This window comes from Cicer arietinum, chromosome 3 (genome assembly GCF_000331145.2).
Source record: "Cicer arietinum cultivar CDC Frontier isolate Library 1 chromosome 3, Cicar.CDCFrontier_v2.0, whole genome shotgun sequence".
NCBI classification, from domain to species: Eukaryota; Viridiplantae; Streptophyta; class Magnoliopsida; order Fabales; family Fabaceae; genus Cicer; species Cicer arietinum.
The window spans coordinates 59,804,215-59,825,440 of record NC_021162.2 but is presented as its reverse complement, the minus strand read 5'-3'; the positions used below and the strand labels follow the sequence as shown (position 1 = coordinate 59,825,440).

Here is a 21,226-nt window from a genome sequence, read left to right as displayed (position 1 = left end):
AGTTTGCTCAGGATGCTCTTTTAACAAATTGGGCTAAATGTAAAAAAATGAACAATATTGCTACCAACACTCCCTAATTTACTACCCACACCCCTCAAATGTTTTAAAAAATTAAGACTCTCAAATTACCCTCCCCTTCTTCCTCTTTATTAACCTAACTCATCTTCTTCTTCTTCTTCTTCTTCTTCTTCTTCTTCTTCTTCTTCTTCTTCTTCTTTATTCTATCTTCATCATCTTCATTCAACACATTCTTCATCTTCTTCATTTTATTAAACCTTAATCATCATTATCATTAACCATCTTCATAAATCATCATCAATTATCATTAATTATCATCAATCACCATCAATCATCATTAACCATATTCAAGATTTTGCTAACATTTACGTGAATTCAATTTCACGTAAGTTTACGTGAACTGAGGTCACGTATGTTTACGTAAACTGAATTCTAGAAAATATTCGTGAACTCAGTTTACGTACACGTACGTGAATTCACTTCACGTAAACTTACGTGAAATTGAGTTCACTTTGGTTTGATTTTCAAATCTTAATTCACACATACGTGAATTAAGATTGCGTATATACTAAGACGTTTACGCAATTTCAGTTCACGTACATGGTTTATTATTCAGCATTCAATGATTATGAGGATTGCGTACAATTATACAATTATTTATAGGTGTACGTGAATTCAGATTGCGTACACTATGAGGATTCAAGTTTCAAACTCCATTGATTGCGCAATCTGAGTTCACGTATATATACGTGAATTCAAATTGCGTAAAGTCTGAGATTTTTAATTTTTTTTAAACATACGTGAACTAAGTTCACATAACTCCAGAACGTACGTGAACTGAGTTCACCCAAAATCCTCAGATTTACTAAAAAAAATAACATACCTTTTTACGATGATTTTTGTATGTGAGTTATGAGGTGTGATGAAAGTTGATAAATGTGAGTTATGAAATAATAAATGTGTAACATTGATGATAGGGGCATTTTGATTTTTTTTTTTAATTTTGAGGGGTGTGAATAGCAATTTGGGGGGTGTTGGTAGCAATATTGAAAAATGAATTGTTGATATGCTACTTATCTTGTATATGGAAACAATGATGACACTTTAGATCATTTGTGTCGTTTGTGTCCTAAACCTCATCAGTTGTGGAATGTTTTTTTTTTTTTTAAGGTAATGTACTTTATAGTTTCTTTTCGTCTTAGAGACATTTTTGGAATATGTTGTTTTGAGTTGTTGTGTCTCAACATTGGAGGAGTCGGAACAAAGTAGTTTTTCAAAATAAGGTTGAAGATGCAAACTTGATGGTTGCAAGAGTCCTCAAGCAAGTTGCGACTATCGAACGAAGTATTAAGTTGCGGAAGACCTTTAACGGACCTAACTATGATTTCGCATGTGCAAAAAGATGGATTTCTCCTTCTACTGGTTATGTTAAGCTTAAATGTGGGCTTTGTTGGTGTCTTTGAAAATAGTATGGTATTTTTGGAAGCACGGTTAAAAAAATTTAATGGCTTTAGACATTTAGATAGAGACTTTTCAAAAGTTGTGATTAAATCAGACCTCATTTATTAAAACTCATTTAATTTAGTTGAGGGTACTTCTTCTCATCCACATTTTAATATTATAATATTTGGAGTGTTTTTTTTAGTATTCTTTATTTCCTTATGTGAGTATTGGAATTTGGAGGGGTGTTCATCCATCATCAGTTGTTTTTTTTTTTTTTCTGCTTGTTCACTAAAGCTTTTGTCTTTCAAAACTAGGGGTACGAATACGTCAACCCAGATCAGACTTTAAAATGTTTGAGTTTGTCATACGATTAATTTTGTAGGCTTGAGTCTGGCCGCATAGGTTTTTTTCTTCTGGTCTGGTCTAGCATAAAAGTCTATTTAAAAGTCTTATTCACATTAAAATATTTAAATAATATATTTTTATATTTTTTAAATAGGCTAAACTAGACCTTTATAGTTTAGAAAAACTAATAAAATAATAAACATAAGGAAAAGTAATAAAATTATAACTAAATCTAATAAAATTATAACTAGCAAGTATGCAAGACTACGAGAACCTTTCAAAAATATAAAGAAACAAAATGAACCAATAATAACAAACTCCAAAAATTCCTTCAAAAAATTATAAATAAAACAAAATGAACCCCATAATTAACAATAAGCAAAACACATTGTCATCCTCTAAAACGAAATTTGAACAATTCCTTGTACAATGTACATATATCAACCAACAAAACACATTCAGAGTCTAAAGAACGAAAAAAATAATATCAAATCTTCAAAGTGATTTGTATCTCTTGTTTGTCAACCTTTAAAATTAAAATAAAAAATTAAAAATACATATATGTTAGACCTTGGACTAAAAAATACTAAATAAATAAATGAAAAATTCTTAAAAAAATGAATAAATACTACTTGATAAAATATCGTATCAAATAAAAAATATTAACCTTTGATTTTTTCTTCACGTTATACTTATGATGTAACTAATCCATTCTTCAAGTGAAGAGGCATGATCATAAATAGGCTCTATTTCTTTATAGGCTGCAAAGGCAATCTTAAATTTCAAAGCAGTTGACAACATATTAAAAGTTGAATTCCATCTTGTTGGACAATCAATTACGAGTTTCCTTTCTTTTAAGCGCTTATGTTCAATTACATCACAAAATACCTTTATTCTTGCATCGTTGTGGTTAACATATTTGACACATTTACGAATATTGAAAATGATATCCTTAATTTTACTAAGGTCGTCTTGCACTAACAAATTCAATATCTATGCACAACATCAAACATGAAACAAAGAGCCACCAAAGATTAACTTACTACTTAGGGATAAATCATCTTTGAGACATCTTAAACATGAATCATTGTAAGAAGCATTATCAACATATAATCAACATATACTGAAAAAAAATATTTTCAATCCCCAAGTTTTCAAACATTTATATATAGCATTAGCCACATCAATAACACACCTTGGAGGGGGTACTTTCATAAAACTCAAAACTCTTTTTTGAAGATTTCATCCTACATTAATGAAATGTCATGTGATAACCATATATTTAACTATTTGATGGCTAGATTTTTACATATTTGTAGTTAAACTAATCTTGCTCACACTTTCTAAAAGTTTCTTCAAAAATTTCTCCTCCATCTCAAATAGTGTCAAACAATCACTTCTTGTTGTTTTATGAGTAAACTTATGAAAATATGGGTTTGCATATTGGAAGCCCCACATCCAAATATCATCATCGGCAACACCAAAAGAATATTCGTGAACCTTGATAGCATTTGCAATTATTTCTCTCATATTTTCATTAGAGTATCTAACACCTAGACTAATAAAAGGATTACTTTACTTTGATGGCAGAAATGGAATGGCGGGTTGTCTTGTTTCAGCAAACGTCTGCAACTTCTTTTGATTGAAACCTCTAGCGTGTATTTTCAAATGATTAGTGCTAGTTTCTGGTCCTTCGGTAGACAATTTTAGTTTACAGTATCTGCAAACAGCTTTCTTTACACCTTTAGATATTTCAATCTCATCAAAATCATTCCAAACAAGTGATGTTTTTTTCCTCTTTCTCCCAACAATTGGACGTTTGTTTTCTAGAGCGATATCATTTTTATTTGCATGTGTGTTAGCTTCTACTTGAGTTGAATCTATAGGCATATGTTTGTTGGCCTCATTATTTGTCATATGAGTAGATGAAATTGGTTCACTTCTTTCTAAGGGAAAAGACATTTCCTAGACAAAATAAAAATAATAAAATAAAATATATTATACAATTATACAAAGTAGAATAATAAAAATAAAATCGCCATTCTCTAATTAGGAGTATCGATATCCCTGACTGTTTTATCATCGTCATTTGCGTATTGTATAATTAAGATAAACACAAAAACTAGTTACAAAACAAACTTTCAACGACCCACAAGAAATAATTCTATATAACAAAAAAGAATTTCAATTATGAAAATCAAGTGTCTAATTCCTCAAAACAACATACCATTATTCAAATAAATAAAAACCGATGTGAAATAAAGATGATATTTCATTAAAACGCATCTCAAAGATTCCCTCCCATTAGACTAAGTTAACATTTTCCATTGGAGTGATGATGTCCTTGTCTTTTTTGTCATCATATGCATATAACAAGTTTCTTATACTAAATTCAACCTTTAATTATGTAGGTAAACAAACAAATAAATAAATAAGAAGTTTAAAATGACAGAAAATATTTCACAAATGCATTCATGAAATAAGAATCAAATTATTTAACTCAGAATTGATCATTATTTAACTTAGAACTGGATAATATGATGAAATCATTAAAAAGTAAAACTAGAAGAAAAAAAAGAAACACAAAATAATGCTTTTAAAAAATATCATTAAAATAGATTATTAATAATAATAAAATCTAAAAATAATATAATGATAGTAAATAGTATAAAGTTGAAACACTTCTTAAATTTATCCGAGCTTGACATCGATCCCACAAACAGATTAAGTAATAATATAATAATATTATTACCTCTCAAACAAATTCGGACATATTAATAATAATATAATAATAATATTATTACCAATTTTGAAACACTTTTAAAGGGACTGTATCTATTTTATGTATTTCTTTACTATTTTTTTACAAATTCACATATACGGTAGTGATCTCCGATTTATTTTTACTTACAAAAATCTAAAATTAGAAAAACTTTAATGGATTTTCTAGAAGATTTTTAAGAGTTTTTACAAAGGTTGACTTTACTAAAGTGATGCAAAGATAAAATGAAAAAAAAAAAAAAAAAAATAATGATAATAATAATAATAATAATATGCTTCTTTCAATAGGTCATATCATAAGTAAGTCAGACAATTGACCTTGACCTTGACGTACGGCCTACCTTATTCTCACTCTTATTCAAAATCATAATATATATATATATATATATATATATATATATATTGAAATTTTTTAAGGTTAAATAAGTTTTTAGTCTCTATAAATATATCATATTTCGATTTTAATCCCTCTAAACTATTTCTTTAAATAATGGCCTCTCAAATATTTTTCACCAACAATTTTTGTCACTGTCTATAAAATCAATTGACGTGTATCGTCTAAATTTTTGAATGATTTTTTCATGCATGTTTAGAACACTATAAAAAAAAATAGAATTTTTTAACAAGGGATTAATTAAATTGTTTTTTAAGTGTTAAACAATAATTTAATTAATTTCTTGTCTAAAAAATTCTAAATTTTTTAAGAGGATAACTTTATATTGTGCTAAACATGTATGCAAAACATCATTAAAAAATTCAAAATTAAAAGTAGAGATCAAAATTATTGATAGAAAATATTTGAGAGACTATTTTTTTGAAGAAAAATTAAAATAAAATATGATATATTTCTATGGAATAAAAATTTATTTAATCCTAATTTTTAATTAAAATATACACTTATATATATATATATATATATATATATATATATATGTGTGTGTGTGTGTGTGTGTGTGGATCTTGGATCCCCGACTTCTATGGAATTATGGTGCTACAATTCTTCATTTGATTTCATTGTTAAGCTTGTTGCTTCTAGCAATGAAAGTCTTCAAATATTAATTGAGCATGAAGCTTTTTCTGCTTGTTTATGCCTCACGAGTGGCATTTCCTTAGGCTTTAATTTTCTTCTGTTTTTTGATTATTTTTCTTTTTTCGGTTCTCTGTTGTTGTTTTCATGTTTTTCCCTCATTTAAAAAAAAAACTATATTTCATATGGAAAAATCATTTGAAAATTTTATTCTATATCCTGCATTTAATCTTTACCCCATAAATGCAAGAAAATGATTTTTTTATCCCAGTATAAATCTTAAAATTTGTAATTTATTTTCAATTTTATCGAAAATATTTTTTTAAGTTTTTCCGTACACAACATATCTTTCGAAATTTTTTTTTTAAGTTTTTCGATAAAGAAGTGAAATTTTTCGATAAAAAAGTTACAAAACTTTTTTAAAGTTTTTTAGAAAAAAAGTTATTTTTTTAAAAAATTTAAAAATTTAGTGTGGATCGAAAAACTTCTTCACAAGTTTTCCGGTAAACCCCTCTTGTACTGAAAAACTTTTTATACGTTTTTCGGTCGTATACATTTTTAAGCTTCTCTACCGAATTTTTTTTTGTTTTAATTTTTTCAGTAGAAACCTTTTATACAGGAAAACTTTAAATAAAAAATTGATAAATCTTAATTTTAATTGATAAAATAATTAAAAAAAATTAAAGTTATATTTCACATTTTTAAAATTTTCTGGAGTATAGGTACAAACGTAGAGTATAGAATAAATTTTTCAAATCATTTTGTTGTTACCCTTTTTTTTCCCTTAATAGCCCAATGTTTTCTAACTCAGACATAGCACTGAGATAAAAAATTACCGAATATTTCTAATATTTATCTTGTTTACATATATAAAATTTTAGTGTTTACATAAAAATTTATGTTATTCAACAACAATTTAAATTTTTAAAATCTTATTTATTTTACATTAAAAATAAAAATATTAAAAATGTAAAAAATAAAAACAAATAAATTTTAAATATTTTATTTAATTATTTTAATGTTTTTAAATTATTTTTGGATAAATAAAAAAATTGTTAATATTTTATTTTAATTTTTGATATTTTATTTTATATATAAAATAAAATAAATTTATTTTTAATATGTTAACAAGCAAATAAAATAAATATTAAAAATATTAAAAATTTCATAAATTTAAATATGAAATATAATATTAGAATATTAAAAATAAAATTAATTAAATTTTATCTATTTTATATAATTATTTTAAAATTTTAAATTACTACAAAAAATTAAATAAGATAAATAAATTTTAAATATTTTTTTAAAAATTGATATTTAATATATAAATAAAATAAAATAAATTGATTTTTAATATATGAATAAAATTAATAACAAAAATAAGTTAATGAGATTATTACGTCATCAAAAATAGTGAGGACAAAAAAACCCAAGAATTAGTAATAAGGGGAACCAAAAAATTAATTTAAAAAATGAGGGGACTAAAAGTTTATTTTAAATAAAATAGAGGACCAAAAGTCGATTTAAGTCATTAATTTATTATATCATACTTGATTCATCAAAAAAACAATCTAAAGTTTAAATAGTCTTGTCTAGATGTTAGTTGATTTATCAAAAGAGAAAAATGAACCTACAATGGGAGTGTAAATATCATTCGATCACAGTCATATTTTTCGCCAAATCATATAACTTCACCTCACTTAAATAACATTAATCTTATAAAAAAAGAGTCTAAAGTTTAATCACTCTTGTGTATATATATTATTGAATCGTCAAAATCTACCTAAAGCTTAAATTTACAATTGTGATTGCAAACAAACATGAATCTCCAACTCTAAAAAAGGCTCATAGTTTTATATAATATTAAATCTCAGTCGTCGATTTAAAATCAATCAATTTACAATACATCACTAAACTATTACTATTTTTATCTTTAATTATAAGTACACATTGACAAAAAAAAAATCTATTCTTTAACGTAATTCAATTTACTACATATATTTATTTATTTTTCAAACATAATCATAATTAATACTATTAATTTATTTTATAATATAAAAAGTTATTATTAAATACATCAATAGTCAAATGATATTTTAATCATTGTGCTATATAAAATAAACACATTAATTATTTAGAGATATTAAACAATTTTTAATATTGATTAAGATAGTACGAATAAAATAAACAACAATGGCATACAATAACTACATGTAATCCTAATTTATTCGAGACCACAAACCTATTCCCCCTATTGTATTCAACACTTCCAAAGTATGATAGTTTTGTTTTTTTTAATGAAATCATTCTCATTAGAGCATCTGTAATGAGGTTTCATAGAGGTAGTATCTTAGCATTAAAATATTATTTAGATGTGTCAAATATGATTTTGGGTTTCGTTGATTTGTTCAAAGTTTGTATATTTAAGGAATTTTAAAAGTAGATTCCATAACATCATTATTTTTATGTGTTAAAATGAAAGAGAATATGAGATATTGTAGTGAGAAAAATAATATTTTAAATTAAACAACTTCAGAGATGAAATATTTCATTGAAGTAAAAATAAAAATAAATCATTAATTTGAATTGATCCACTTAACATCCCGTTGCTATCCTTAAATTCATTGGTAAAATAGTTTTCACAAATACCAAATGTAGTTGACAAATTATTCTATCTCTTATTTGATAATAAAGAGTATGAATTAATTAACTAGAGTTGAGTCTAATGAAAGACGTTAGACTATCACAATATATTTTATATTGATGTTTGAATTTTAACTAAAAAAAATATTTATATTTAGTGTTTAACACACTTTAAATAAAATTAAATTTAATAGATTTTTAGAAAGAAAATAAATATATATGAATTAAATAAGAGTATTATTATATTAAAAATAAAAATAAAAAATGTATATTATTTGAACACACATGGTTTACACAATACTTAATATTTTACTTGATGTATTATTCACCGTATTTATACAATGAGCAATATACTTTTTAAATAAGTTAACGTTTTACATAATACTCCTTTCAATTTTTTATTTATTATTGAAATATTTTTTTGTGACAAATATATAATTTTATACCATTAATCACTTTGAATATTTCATTAACTACTAAAATATAAATATTTAACAATTTATTTAACGTATTTCTCATTAATTACTAAAAAGCAAGACATTAATTATTTTAAAGTACTGCATTATAGTAGTTAAAGAAATACTTTAAAGTAGTTAATCATATATTTTAATTTTTAATGAAATATATTTTTTAAAAATAATTAATGACATATATTTTAATAATAATGAAATATCTAAATATAAAAATAATTAATAAACAATACACCGTATAGATACAATTTCTAATTTTTTATTTTAAATTATATAATAGTTAATATCATACATTTTAATCATTAATGCTTTGTGCTTTAATAACGCACTATAAAAATAATTAATAGAACAAACAATTTAAAATAGTATCATTCCAGAACATAAGAAACCATAAATTTTTGTACGAGACATTATTTCTTTTTGTCCAAAAATATTATCCTCGCTTGAGAACTTATCTTTGGAATATTTAAGTGTGTAATAATTTTTTAATAATACTTAATGAGTATTCAATATATATATTCTGTAACTACAGCTTAAATGGTTGGTGTAAGGACATGGTAAGTTAGGATCCAAATTTTCTTCTTTCTCCACATAGTATGAGTTGCAGCACTAAATAATTTAAAACAAAAAGATATTCAATTCATTCACTCTACATTTAAAAAAAAAATGTTATTAAATGAGTTTCACTAATAATTTTATAACAAATATGAATATCTCTATATCATTTCGTTTCAAATATTAAAGTTGTGTAGAACCCGAGAAAAGAGAGTGCTTAGAAAATCATCTCTCCCTAGTAGGTTTTCATTTAATTTTCTCCACATTATTTAGTATCAAGTCTTATGAAATTAAGGTTCCTCATTAAATATAGTCTAAGTGTTCAATTACATATATTATATTTAAGTACTTAAAAATCGAGATTAACTGATTTAAAATTTGTGATTGATTAAATATAGCAATCTATTGACTATTTATTTAATATAGTTAATTAAGTTTTTCTTGAAGGATAATTATGTATTTAAATTATGTGAGTTTAACATTTTATTGTCAATTTTTTCTGAATTTAACATTTTACTATTATTTTTTTATAAATTAATTTATATATACTATTGATGTAAAAAAAAAATCAATCAATCACAATCATTAAATAATTAATAATATTTAAAATCACTTGTATAAATCATCCTAAATAATTAACTGTGTAAAAAAATTTACATTAACAATAATATAAATTAAATTCATTTTTTATTTTAAAATTGTGTCAATATTTTTCATTTTTTATTTGAATTTTTATCAAAATATTATTTCTCAAATTCCACGTGTCAATTAATGTAAGCTACAACAAAATTGATTTTACGAGAAATATATAATACAAAACATACTAGGATTTGGTACCCACACACTAACATCCATGTGAATAAAATTAATTAATTAAATGTGTACCTCTTTAGTCACTTTAGCCATTTTCTCATCCTTATCTTCTATTTTTAACTATTTTTTATGTCATCACGGAAGAGGTACACATTTGGCAGCAACAAAAATCACATGCTTTCTAAACACCTACCAATCTCTCTTAAATTTTTTAATTAAGGAACATAGTGATGCTACATAGAAGTATTATTAGAATATATATGAAGTTCAAAAAGACCATCACATTGAGAACCAACAATCACTCCAATCACCTATACCATATCAGACGGCTCACATTAAAGTTCAGTAAATCAATTATAACCGTCAGATCTTCGTCAACGACCGAGATCATAACTACAATGACGGGTGACCATAGAGAATCCATTTAAAATACATGTTTAAATTCACAGTAAATTTAGCAAAATTACGGTAAAATTTTAATTTTATTAAAACTCTAAAGTGTACTTTTTACTTAAAAAAACCACCAACATACCGTGATTCTACCAAATTCGCTGTGAAACCAAACATGCACTAATTCCGTTCAGAGATTAGTTATGAAGTGGAATGGCATTGTTGGTATGAAAGGGAGGTCTCCAAGCTGAAGCAGTAAGCAAACAAAGATCTTTCCAACCAAGTTTAAGGATACCATTATCCTCAACCAAAGTATACCCTTCAGAAGGGAACATACCAAGTAAAAGACTAGCTTGTGTAGCAGCATTACCAGCCAAAGAAATGCCTCTAAAACCACACTGTTGAAGTTTTTCTCTCCAATTATGAAACTTTATCTCACCACTCCTTGATGGTCCTCTAACAGCAAGTACATTACGAATCTCTCTTGATAATAGTTGCTGTTCAACAACATGTCTCTCTTCACTCTCTTCACCATAGCTACAACCAAGTGAATCAAATAGTGCTGAATAGTAATGTATTGCTTCCACAAACCTTCCTAAAAATGAACCTGCATTGCTTAAGTCTTGTTCCACTACCGTTACCACTTTAGGTGCCAACCTATAACAAAAATCACATGCAAAATTATCATCCAATTCAGAATATGAAAAAATTAGAAACTAAAGAGAAAAATGTGTTTTAAAACTTACTATAAAAATCATCATAATAACATATAGTTCTTTTTGTTTCTATCTATTAATTTATACACAAAAAAGACATAATCATTGCTTTCAATTTACTACCTTAGAAGAGAAAAAAGGTAGACATAAAGTTAGCACTATAGTCTATAAAGGTAAAAAAAAAAGTATAAACTTTTGGGAAATCTTTCATGAAAAAGTGTTAGTTTTTTCCATATGTACTAAACCACCACTCAGATTCATTTTCATATCAGTTACTTCTAAATCATGTAAAATTATATACACAAAGTATAACAACATTTCATGCAGAGTTTATACATATATATAAAAAAAAGTGAATAATGCTTCTTTTAACTACCTTTGCAAGAGCCACAAAGTGTTTGTATCTGAACCAGTAACATCATATAAAGAATGTTGCAACCAATGAACAGCAACAGCTTCTGATTTACTAACATTAAGCTTATCAGGATCAACATTTCCAACTTTTTCAGCAACAGGAAAGAACTCAAAAGGAAGACCAAGTTTACAAGCAAAATCAGACAAACGTTTACCAGTAGCTTCAAGTGTTTCCATAGAAGTTCCTAATCCAGTGAGTCTCACATAAGGAGGTCCACCTGGTCTTGAAGCAAGAATATGAAAAAGACCAGGCCATTGTAAACCTTGCATTATATCAAGATCTATGATGTGAACTCTGTCTTCTCTGTCAAATGCTTCTTGTATAGCTTGGTTAGCAGTGAAATGAGAGAATTTCACAAAAGGGCTTATACCATTGAAGACTTGAAAAGCTGAAGCAACTTTTTGACTGTGTGGTGTGTTTGGAAGTGTTGCATAGATACCTAAACATGAACTCACTAGTCTTGCTGAAATTGCTTCTGAGAAATAAGCTGCTACTCTTTGTGCTGATGTTCCAAATGGTGTTGAGAGCTGTGAAATCTCAAGTAACATCTTGTTTGCATCTTCTAGATTTTCAGCTGATACAGCTTCTGCACATTGGAGAAGTAGCGTTAGAAGGTGTAAACCCTCTTCATCTTTCTTCTTCTGTTCTTTCATTTCCTCTTTCTTCTTTCTTGTTTGTGCTAAATCAGCAGCAGTAGGTGCTGCAGCAAGATCTTGAATTTGTTGTTGTTGTTGTTGTTGTTGTTCCTCTTGATCTTGTTGTGTTGATGGTTGTGAAGGTAAAGTAACCAAAGGGTTATTGTTGTTGTTGGAAGTTTCTTGAAGTGTGTTTGTTATTTGAGGAACAACCCAATTGGGAAAAATGGGTGAAGAATCAGAAAAATGCAAACTTGGAACAATGGTATCAACAGGGTTCATGTGTTTCATTGTTGAAACATTATTAGGAGGAAGAACAAGTCTTTCTGTGTTTTTGGGTGGTGTAGTTTCTGTGAGAAGACGAAGCCTATGTTCAAGAACAAGAGCAAGGTTTGGATTACAAGGATATATAATCTCTCTAACATTGTTGATGAGTTGAGGAATCGAAACACTGTTAGAACTGTGAATAAGATCCTTTAGAATACCATCAATCCAAGTAGTTGTAGCTGAAGTTTCTTCCATTGAAGAAGAAGATGAAGAATTAACAACATCAACAATATTATTGGCAGTGTTGTTTGTTTGGTTTTGAGATGGAAAAAGTGGTAAACCAGAGAAACCACAGATAGAAGGAAGAGGATTGTGTTGTTGCTGTTGCTGTTGTTGTTCTAGTTGGAAATTGTTGAGATTGGAAGAAGGTAACAACATAGTGGAGTAGTTGGTTGTGAGTGTCACTGTGGGGTAGTTTTGTATACCAACAACATTGTTATCTCGTGATGATGTCAAAGCATTGCTATTTTGACTAATAATATTATTATTATTAGTGTTAATATTGTTATTATTATGATAATGATAGTTATTAGTATTATTATTATTATTATTATTAGTACCTGCAGCTAAAGTAGTTGTTGTTGTTGTTGAGACCCCTTTTTGTGTGGATGCAGGTAAACATGAGGAAGTGTTGGTTCGACGAGAAAATCTATGATAGTTATTATTATCTGTTGTTGTTGAAGAAGAATTGTGGGGGTGTGGTTGGGGGGTATGAACTTGAATTTGAGGTTCCATTTCTGAAGCCAATCTTTTTCTGAGAATTTTTCTTTCAGAATGAGGAAGCATGTTGTTGTGTTGTAGAGTGTGTAATTCTTCACTGCTGAGGTTGCTGGAGTTAGAGGCACTATTGTTGTTGTTGTTGTTGCTTTCTTCGGTAGTACTATTGTTGCATCTAACACCATTGAATAAAGCACAAGTAGCCATTAATGAATAAAATAAAAACGGTTGATTTTATGAGAAGGAAGAAAATTGAATGTGAAGAAGTAGTATGAAATGATTAAGGGGGAGACATGGTAGTAATGTTGGTTTAAGCAAAAGCATGTGTTGTGTTGTTCCAAAGTTAATTACAAGGAGATAATGTTGTGAAGATTGGGACAGTAGGTAAAGGATTCCTTAGAAATTGTAATTTGATTCTCTTTTTATTTTCAATTCAAGTAGCTGCTAATAACACGCTTCTCTATGCCTTTTGGCTTTTGGATGCTTCTGATATCTCTTGCATAGGAGGGTGCAAAACATAGAAAAAGGGGGTGTGTGTGTCTTGGGGAGAACATGGATCAAAACTGCTCACGGCGGCTAGTCATTCGTCTTTGTGCACTTTCATCTTATTTATATGTTGCTAAGCTACCAATATATTATTATTATTATTATTTTTCTTATTACTATTCTTTTCTGAGTAAAATAAATATTCAATTTTATAGATTCATAGTGCGCTCAAAGATATAGTTTCAGAAAGTGTGTGACTGATTATATTTTATATTATATTACCAATTAATTATATTACATATATAATGTGAGTTATATATATTAGATATTTTAATTGATTAGTTAATTAAATTGATTTAATTATTATTTAATTCATTATATAAATCTTGTAAATTCTCTATTATCAAATACTTAAGTCTAGAATTATAAAAATATTTGTGTTGTCTTGAAATTTTGAATAAAAATATCATAGTTTTTTGTGGTCTAAAAACTTTTATCTCTTTATTGTTTCTGTGCTCCTCCGTAGTACCCCAACACTTATGAATTATCCACGTGATACAGCATTATTTTTCTTTTCCATGTGATACTGATATGTCATGCCATATATAGCAGTATTCTCTATTATTAGAAAAATAAATTATCATGCATTAATTAAAAAAATAGTTATAAGTAATTGCTTTTATAATCTCAAAAAAATAAGTGTAATATCAAAAGTACTACCTTTTATACTAAATAAAATAAAATATACGATAATTGAATACATTTTATGAATAACATTAGTTTTTACCAAGGGAACAACATTATTGAATATAGTAAAAGTAACTAAATATATTTTATTTCATTTATTTTTTAACCTCCATTTTTATAGAAAATTCATTTTAATAATTTAGAGTTCAACTAAGAAATATGACCAATTATTATTACCGTTTATATTTGAACACAAATTTATTAACCACTTAACTCAACCACTTAATTTATTTATAATTGCATAACAACATCAAATATATGTTGGTTTTTTTTGTACAATGTCCTTTTTGGTTATACTAAAGATTGAGAGTGAATTTGAATTTTCAAGATTATGTTTACCATTTTATCGTTAAAATATATTGATATTTACAATTTAAAAAATTATAAGTCAATTTCAATATATTTTAATAGTGAGATGATGGGCATAACTCTTTCGTGTTTAAATCAAATATGAGAGAATTTAAATTTATTGAAATGAGTGTAACTTGTATTTTTTTTAAATAACATTTAAATAAGATGAGAAGATTTTCTTTTTAGCTATTTTATCAGTCTCAATATAATTGAATCATTTATTCATTTAACATATATTAAGAAAATTATGTAAATGAAAAAAAATATTATTTTTATTAAATTATTCTTGTTAGATATTGATGTATTATCAATATCATAAATATATAGTAAAAAATCTTATAAATAATATTAATTAAATTGTATAATTAAAAAAATATATTAAAAATTAAAAGAGTCATATTATTTTAAGAGTATTATTTTAAGACGGAAAAAATAATTATTATTTGAATCTGGTCATGGAAATGTAATGGTGATAAAACTCTTCCCAACAAATTTTAATTTTGACATTCATATAGTCTCTTATGATGATTATAGTGTGTATACCGAAAACAGATAAACCACAATTTCAATATGTGAAATTGTAGGATGTTATTTTAGTATTTGACTCGATAAAAATTTCAATTAATTATTTGATTATAAAAATAATTTTTAAAAAATATTACGTATAATTGTAAAAATTATTAAATAATATGATTTATTATTAAAATAATCATTAATAATTATATGGTCAATAACTAAATTCACTAATATTTTTATTTTTATGATTTGAATATCAATTTAAAATTTTGACCTAATCGATTACTAACATAATAGCATTCAATACTTTGGGGGAGGCAGGACAAGATGGGTGCAGATGTTTTATCTACACGTTTCGCCCCCTTCCATTTTAGGCAAAGTTTAACAAATTATATATTTTTTAAGAAACTAAAACAAAATTAATTTACACGTTAATATAAATAATTAAATTTTTGTAAGAAAAACATTTAAATTTTTTTGAATATGACTAAAAAAATTATTTAAATATTTAAAAAATACAAATGAATTGACTAATGATAAAAAACAAAAATGAAAAACTTTTAATGATTTAAAAGTTAAAAAAAAAATCTAAAAACTAAAAATAACATGTTGAAACTTTATAAGACTGAATATTTATTTACACACTTTTCAAAATCAAAAACTTATTTATAGACACATATATATTATATCATATTATATAACTATATAAAATATTTGTATATATTTACATAAAATAAATACAACAAGTTGACAGAAAAAAATAAATACAACACAAAAATATTAACTTTTAGATTACAATTCTAAACATGCAAATAAAATCATACGAGTTTATCAAACTTCTCTTGATTTTTTTGGATGAATAAAAATATTTTATAATTAAGAAAAATGTGAAGTTAACAATTAATTACATAAATTACGTTAATTACTTTTAAAATTTTATTTTGGTTTTTATTTGAATAAATTTGTGTTTAGTTTAACAAATAATTTTTTTATTTTGATTCTACAATTCAGTTTTGGATGATTTAAATACTTTAATATATTATTTTTAAGACTCAATATTGAATAACTTTAAATATTTTTTTAATGGTGTTAAAATAATATAAAATTTAGTAATTTATCAATTTATTTTAATTTAAACTTCAATAACAGATAATACATTCATTAATTTTTTTGACGAAAAACTACTTATTTTATTAATATAGTTTAAAGTGTAATTTGCATGTGAAGAAGTAAATAACGTTGTTCTAGGTTTGTCTTTGATTGGACTAAATAAAAAGGTTTCTCGTTGATTGAATAAAAATATTGGTTTGTCTATGATTCGAAACTGGAATTAAATTGCTAATACAGTACTATTCTTTTAAAACTGCTTATTGGTACCGCGGAACGGAATAATTTATGTAGGAATTAATTTTCTTTAAAAAAAAAAAAATAGGGTGAGAGATATTGGAATTGTTATATAAATAGAAAAAAAGTGGAGAAGTTAGTTGAAATATAATTAATCATATGATAATGATTTTTGGGAAACTTGAGATAAAAAACAAGCCACGTTTGTTAAGCTACAAATGCAAGCCTTGACAAAAAAACAGTGTATTTTAATTGAATATGGATCTGATTATGAAAAAACAAGGACACTTGAGAATTGGAATTATTATGTCTATTATTATTAGTAGAATTAGAAAAAGACAACAGCTCGGTTAAATCTAACAGAATTGATTTAACAGAATTTTTGCATAAAAAATATTTATATTTAATGTGGTGTTTGAAATAAAATTACTTCTAATAAACATAATTTATGAAAAAATAATCAGAAAAAAAAAAAAAAGAAATTTAAGAATTTATGAAAATGAAGTAAATGTAATTTTATAAATATAAAAAGAGGAAAAGGAAGTGAGTCACTATAAACGAGGAGAAGGAAGGAGCTGTCAAACCTCAGTTCGAAAAAATCTGAATCGTAGCGTTTGACATTTTGCTTTCAACTGCGGCATCACCAATCAGCTTTTTCTTCTTGACTTCATTCATCCTTACATTATTTTTTATTTTTTTATTTTTATATTTTAGTTTTTGGTGCTATTTTGTCAAACCAACCACTGCAACGGACACATTACGGAAAAGCTGGCATCAAAATCAATGACCAAAAAGGTACTACTACGTGTGAACACCCCTTGCTTGCTTGCCGTAACTTTTTTCAATCTTATTCCATCCATTTCAAAATTATCTAATTATCTTTTCATTTTTTATATTTTAAAATAAATGTATAAATAAATAGAATATAATTTTTAATAAATTATTTTTATTAAGTAATAGTATATTATATATATATATAGTAAAATATATTGCATTAGAAATAATACAACTATATTAATTAAATAGTACAATACGAAAAAAATATTAAACATTGAAACGATAATTTATTTTGGATCTTTTTACAAATGAATTAATTAATGTGAAACGGAAGAAATATTAGATATTTCGTATTTTTTATTTTAAATGTCTTATTTGTCATTTTCTTATCTCAAATTATTTGTTAACTTTTATTTTAGATTATTTTTTATTTTACATTATTAATACAACATTAATTATTTTTCGTCGTTATATTGTAATTTATTGTATTTTAATTCATTAAATTTTTCAACTAACTGCAGTTAATAAAAATATTTGAATAAATAAAATTCATTTTATCATTGAAATTAATAAAAACGATTTTTTTTTAAATTGCATTAAAAAATTACAATGAGACAGAGGAAATTAAGAAGGAGTTTGTTAAGTTGATTGGTATAAATCACTTCCTCTCCCACAAAAATATCACTTCCTCTTGATATTCTTGCTATCCTTTTCTCTAGGTGCATGCAAAAGAGGAGGATATATGACATAACTAATGTTTTGGAAGGCATTGGTCTCATTGAAAAGAATATCAAGAGCAAATTAATAAGAATATCCAGAAAAAATTAATAAGAGCAAATTAATGTTTGGCAAACACACAATGATTAATTCTTTGTGATGATGCATGGACATGAAATTAATGTGTGGTAGGGTTGCGTGTGACCATTGAGAACTGTAACATTACCTTAACTTAATTGTGGGCAATTTTTAAAGGTGTTAATCTTTTTCTCGCAAAGTTTGGTCTCTCTTTAATCAGTGTATATAGTTTTTTTTCCATGTTTTATGTTTTGCTTCCTTAGCTATATTAACTGGCAGAAGCTCTGTTGCCTTCTTTAAAGACTTCTAGTTCTTTATTTTTCGTTTTTCTTTGTTTAGTTTGGTGTCCCATTTGTATTCAAACAAAATCTTAAATATTTGTGTTCAATTTGTAATTGAAACAACCTTTAGGCCATTAGTTAACTTTTAAACACTAATCTATAATAAACCGCTTAGAAAGATTGTCCACGACACGCCCCCACCAATAAAGCAACTGTAGCATCTACCCTATAATAATTTATGCTAAGAAAACTATCAACTTTTCACATCAAATTTAACTACAGAGAAATAGTGTTCAAAGAGATTTTATATGCCGTGACTCCTGTCCTAACGAAAACAAACAGGAGTGAAGTTGTGTCCACAAATTTATAAATATAAAAGAGTGCCTTTTTTGCACATGACTTGTAAATATTCACATTACATTGAATAATTAATTATTTAAGATCAACTCAATCAATTTTTCAACAGTGCCGAATATAAAACTCTTGATCTATCACTTTTTTTTTATATAAAAATTAATCCAAATCTGACACACTAAACAATTATATAAATGTAATGTCGATTCAATTAGTGGCGACATATGTTTATATATATATTTACATGTCTAAAGTATTTGATCAAACAAAACTACATACTTTTTTACTTAATTTTTTTTTTCAAAGTGTATATGCCAAAAATCTAAGGGACCCAACTTTTTTTCTTCAAAATTCTAGGCTTAAATTTCTAAGTTCACAAATTTTCAGGTTGTTAAGTATATATATATATATATATATAGGGCTTTTTTTATGCTAGGGCTAGCAAAGAGTGCATGATTTCTCACTTTCAAACCTCAATCGCATTCTAAATTAAAAACCTAATTGAATATGTGATACTCTATATAGCTTTTGTTGCTCTTGTGGCTACTTATTCTCTTTTTTGCTTATGTCATTCTAAGTGTGTAAAAAAGAACCAAACAAAATGCTATATACATTTTTATTTTTAAAAAATGCACATAATCATATATTTTGAGTTTGATAAGAAGTTCTTTAAAATAGATAACTTTATAAATATTTTAGATCAATGACTAACTTAATATAATATTTGAGCAATATAATATATAGTGATATTTTTATATTTGATTATTGAAATATTTAAGTCAAACTATAATTATGAGTTGAAATTATATTACAAACATCATGAAACCTATTTGAAATATGTTAACTTTTATGAATTTGATGGGAAATTCTATTTGAAAAATAAAAAAATCTTAAAGATATTTTAACAATTAAATTAAAATCATTTTTTATAATATTAAGTTCTTTAAATTCGATTAATAGTGTTTAATTCTTGAAGTCTCCTTGTGGTTGCGTTAAAAGTAATATTGATGGCGCCTTTGGAGATAATCCTAGTATTTATGTTGTTGGTGCTATTTTTATAGATTCAAGTGGCACTGTTGTTGATCACTTCTCATATTATGTTGATGTTAATACATCGTTTTATGTGGAGTTTTATGTTGTTATGTATGCTATTGAGATCACTCACTCTATAAGTTGGCTTCATCTCTAGATAGAATGTGATTCTTTTATGGTCGTTCAATATTTTAATAATTCAAATCTCATGTCATGAAAATTGAAGACTAAGAGGTTGAATTGTATATCTCTTACAAGATAAATGCAGTTTCACATCTTTCACATTTTTCAGAAAGGCAACACGTGTGTTGATAGGCTTGCTAACACTTGTTTTTATACCTGTTGTTTGACTTGGTAAGATTTGTCGCTGCATTGTATTTGGAATGAATTTTACCACAATTTGTATAGTCTTTTCTTCCATTGCTTTAGTTAAACATGATATATGTGTTATTATGTTGCACTTTTTTTCCCTTCACCTTGAATTTATCTCTTTGAATTCTCCAAGTAAGATTTAACGAGGCAGTGTTTTTCATACTTGTTTACTTGAGTTGTGGCCTAATTCCTCAAGCTTTTTATTTTTATTTTTATTTATTGAACTTATTAGGGTGTTGCAGATGATAGGTGATATTTTTAGGTGCCCACATAGTTGAGATGTCAATTCTACCATGTGATACATTTGCACTCTAACTTTTTGCTTAAAAAACATAATATACACTAGTAATTAAATTGTTGAGAATCATGGTTGAACTCAAGAAATACATAAATAATTAAAGGTAATTTTAAAACTTGAAATGATAGTGTGAAGATTATGATTGAGAAGAAAAATACAATATAAGAAAAAAATGGAAATATAATGTATCTAATAAAATAATATTACAAGAAAAATTAATACAAGTCCTAATCACATCGCGACTGAACAAGAAAGTTGATGAAAAAGTGGCAGTAGTTGAGGTGCATAACTCTCGTCGAAGTCTTCTACCTACTTTGTGCTAACTTGAAATCTTTTGGTGTGTCTACGATACTCACCCTAATTGAGAATCAATAATCTCAACCTTGAGACTTCAAAATGCCAAATTTGGCTAATCAAGCTTAACAACCATAGATGAAAGCACATAAAGAATGAGAAATGTCTAACTACCATATAGTAGAAGAACAAAGAGAATGTTAATTGTTATATTACTATAAAAGAGAATTAAAAATACATACTACCATAGGTTAGAAGCATATAAGAAAGCCAATGGCTACAAA

The 21,226-nt window shown here is 25.8% G+C and overlaps 1 protein-coding gene and 1 non-coding gene across 2 annotated transcripts; both read right to left on the bottom strand.

The window, feature by feature from the left end:
• Window positions 1–4,085: 4,085 nt before the first annotated feature.
• Window positions 4,086–4,176, bottom strand: LOC113785948 (small nucleolar RNA R44/J54/Z268 family). The gene has a single exon (XR_003472130.1). It is a non-coding gene; the product is annotated as a small nucleolar RNA R44/J54/Z268 family (small nucleolar RNA).
• Window positions 4,177–10,356: 6,180 nt separating this feature from the next.
• LOC101513767 (protein SCARECROW) lies at window positions 10,357–13,654 on the bottom strand. Its single transcript, XM_004492554.4, has 2 exons — window positions 11,578–13,654; window positions 10,357–11,142 (listed from the first exon to the last, which is right to left on the bottom strand). Exons 1-2 carry the CDS (start codon window positions 13,500–13,502, stop codon window positions 10,683–10,685), a joined length of 2,385 nt encoding a protein of 794 aa, XP_004492611.1. The 5' UTR covers window positions 13,503–13,654; the 3' UTR covers window positions 10,357–10,682.
• Between the last annotated feature and the right edge of the window lie 7,572 nt (window positions 13,655–21,226).

Excerpts from the sequence above, each read along its gene's own strand:
- LOC101513767 (XM_004492554.4), bottom strand. The coding sequence starts at position 13,502 with ATGGCTACTTGTGCTTTATTCAATGGTGTTAGATGCAACAATAGTACT. Across the intron at positions 11,143-11,577 it reads ACTTTGTGGCTCTTGCAAAG|GTTGGCACCTAAAGTGGTAA; the intron begins GTAGTTAAAAGA and ends TTTTTGTTATAG.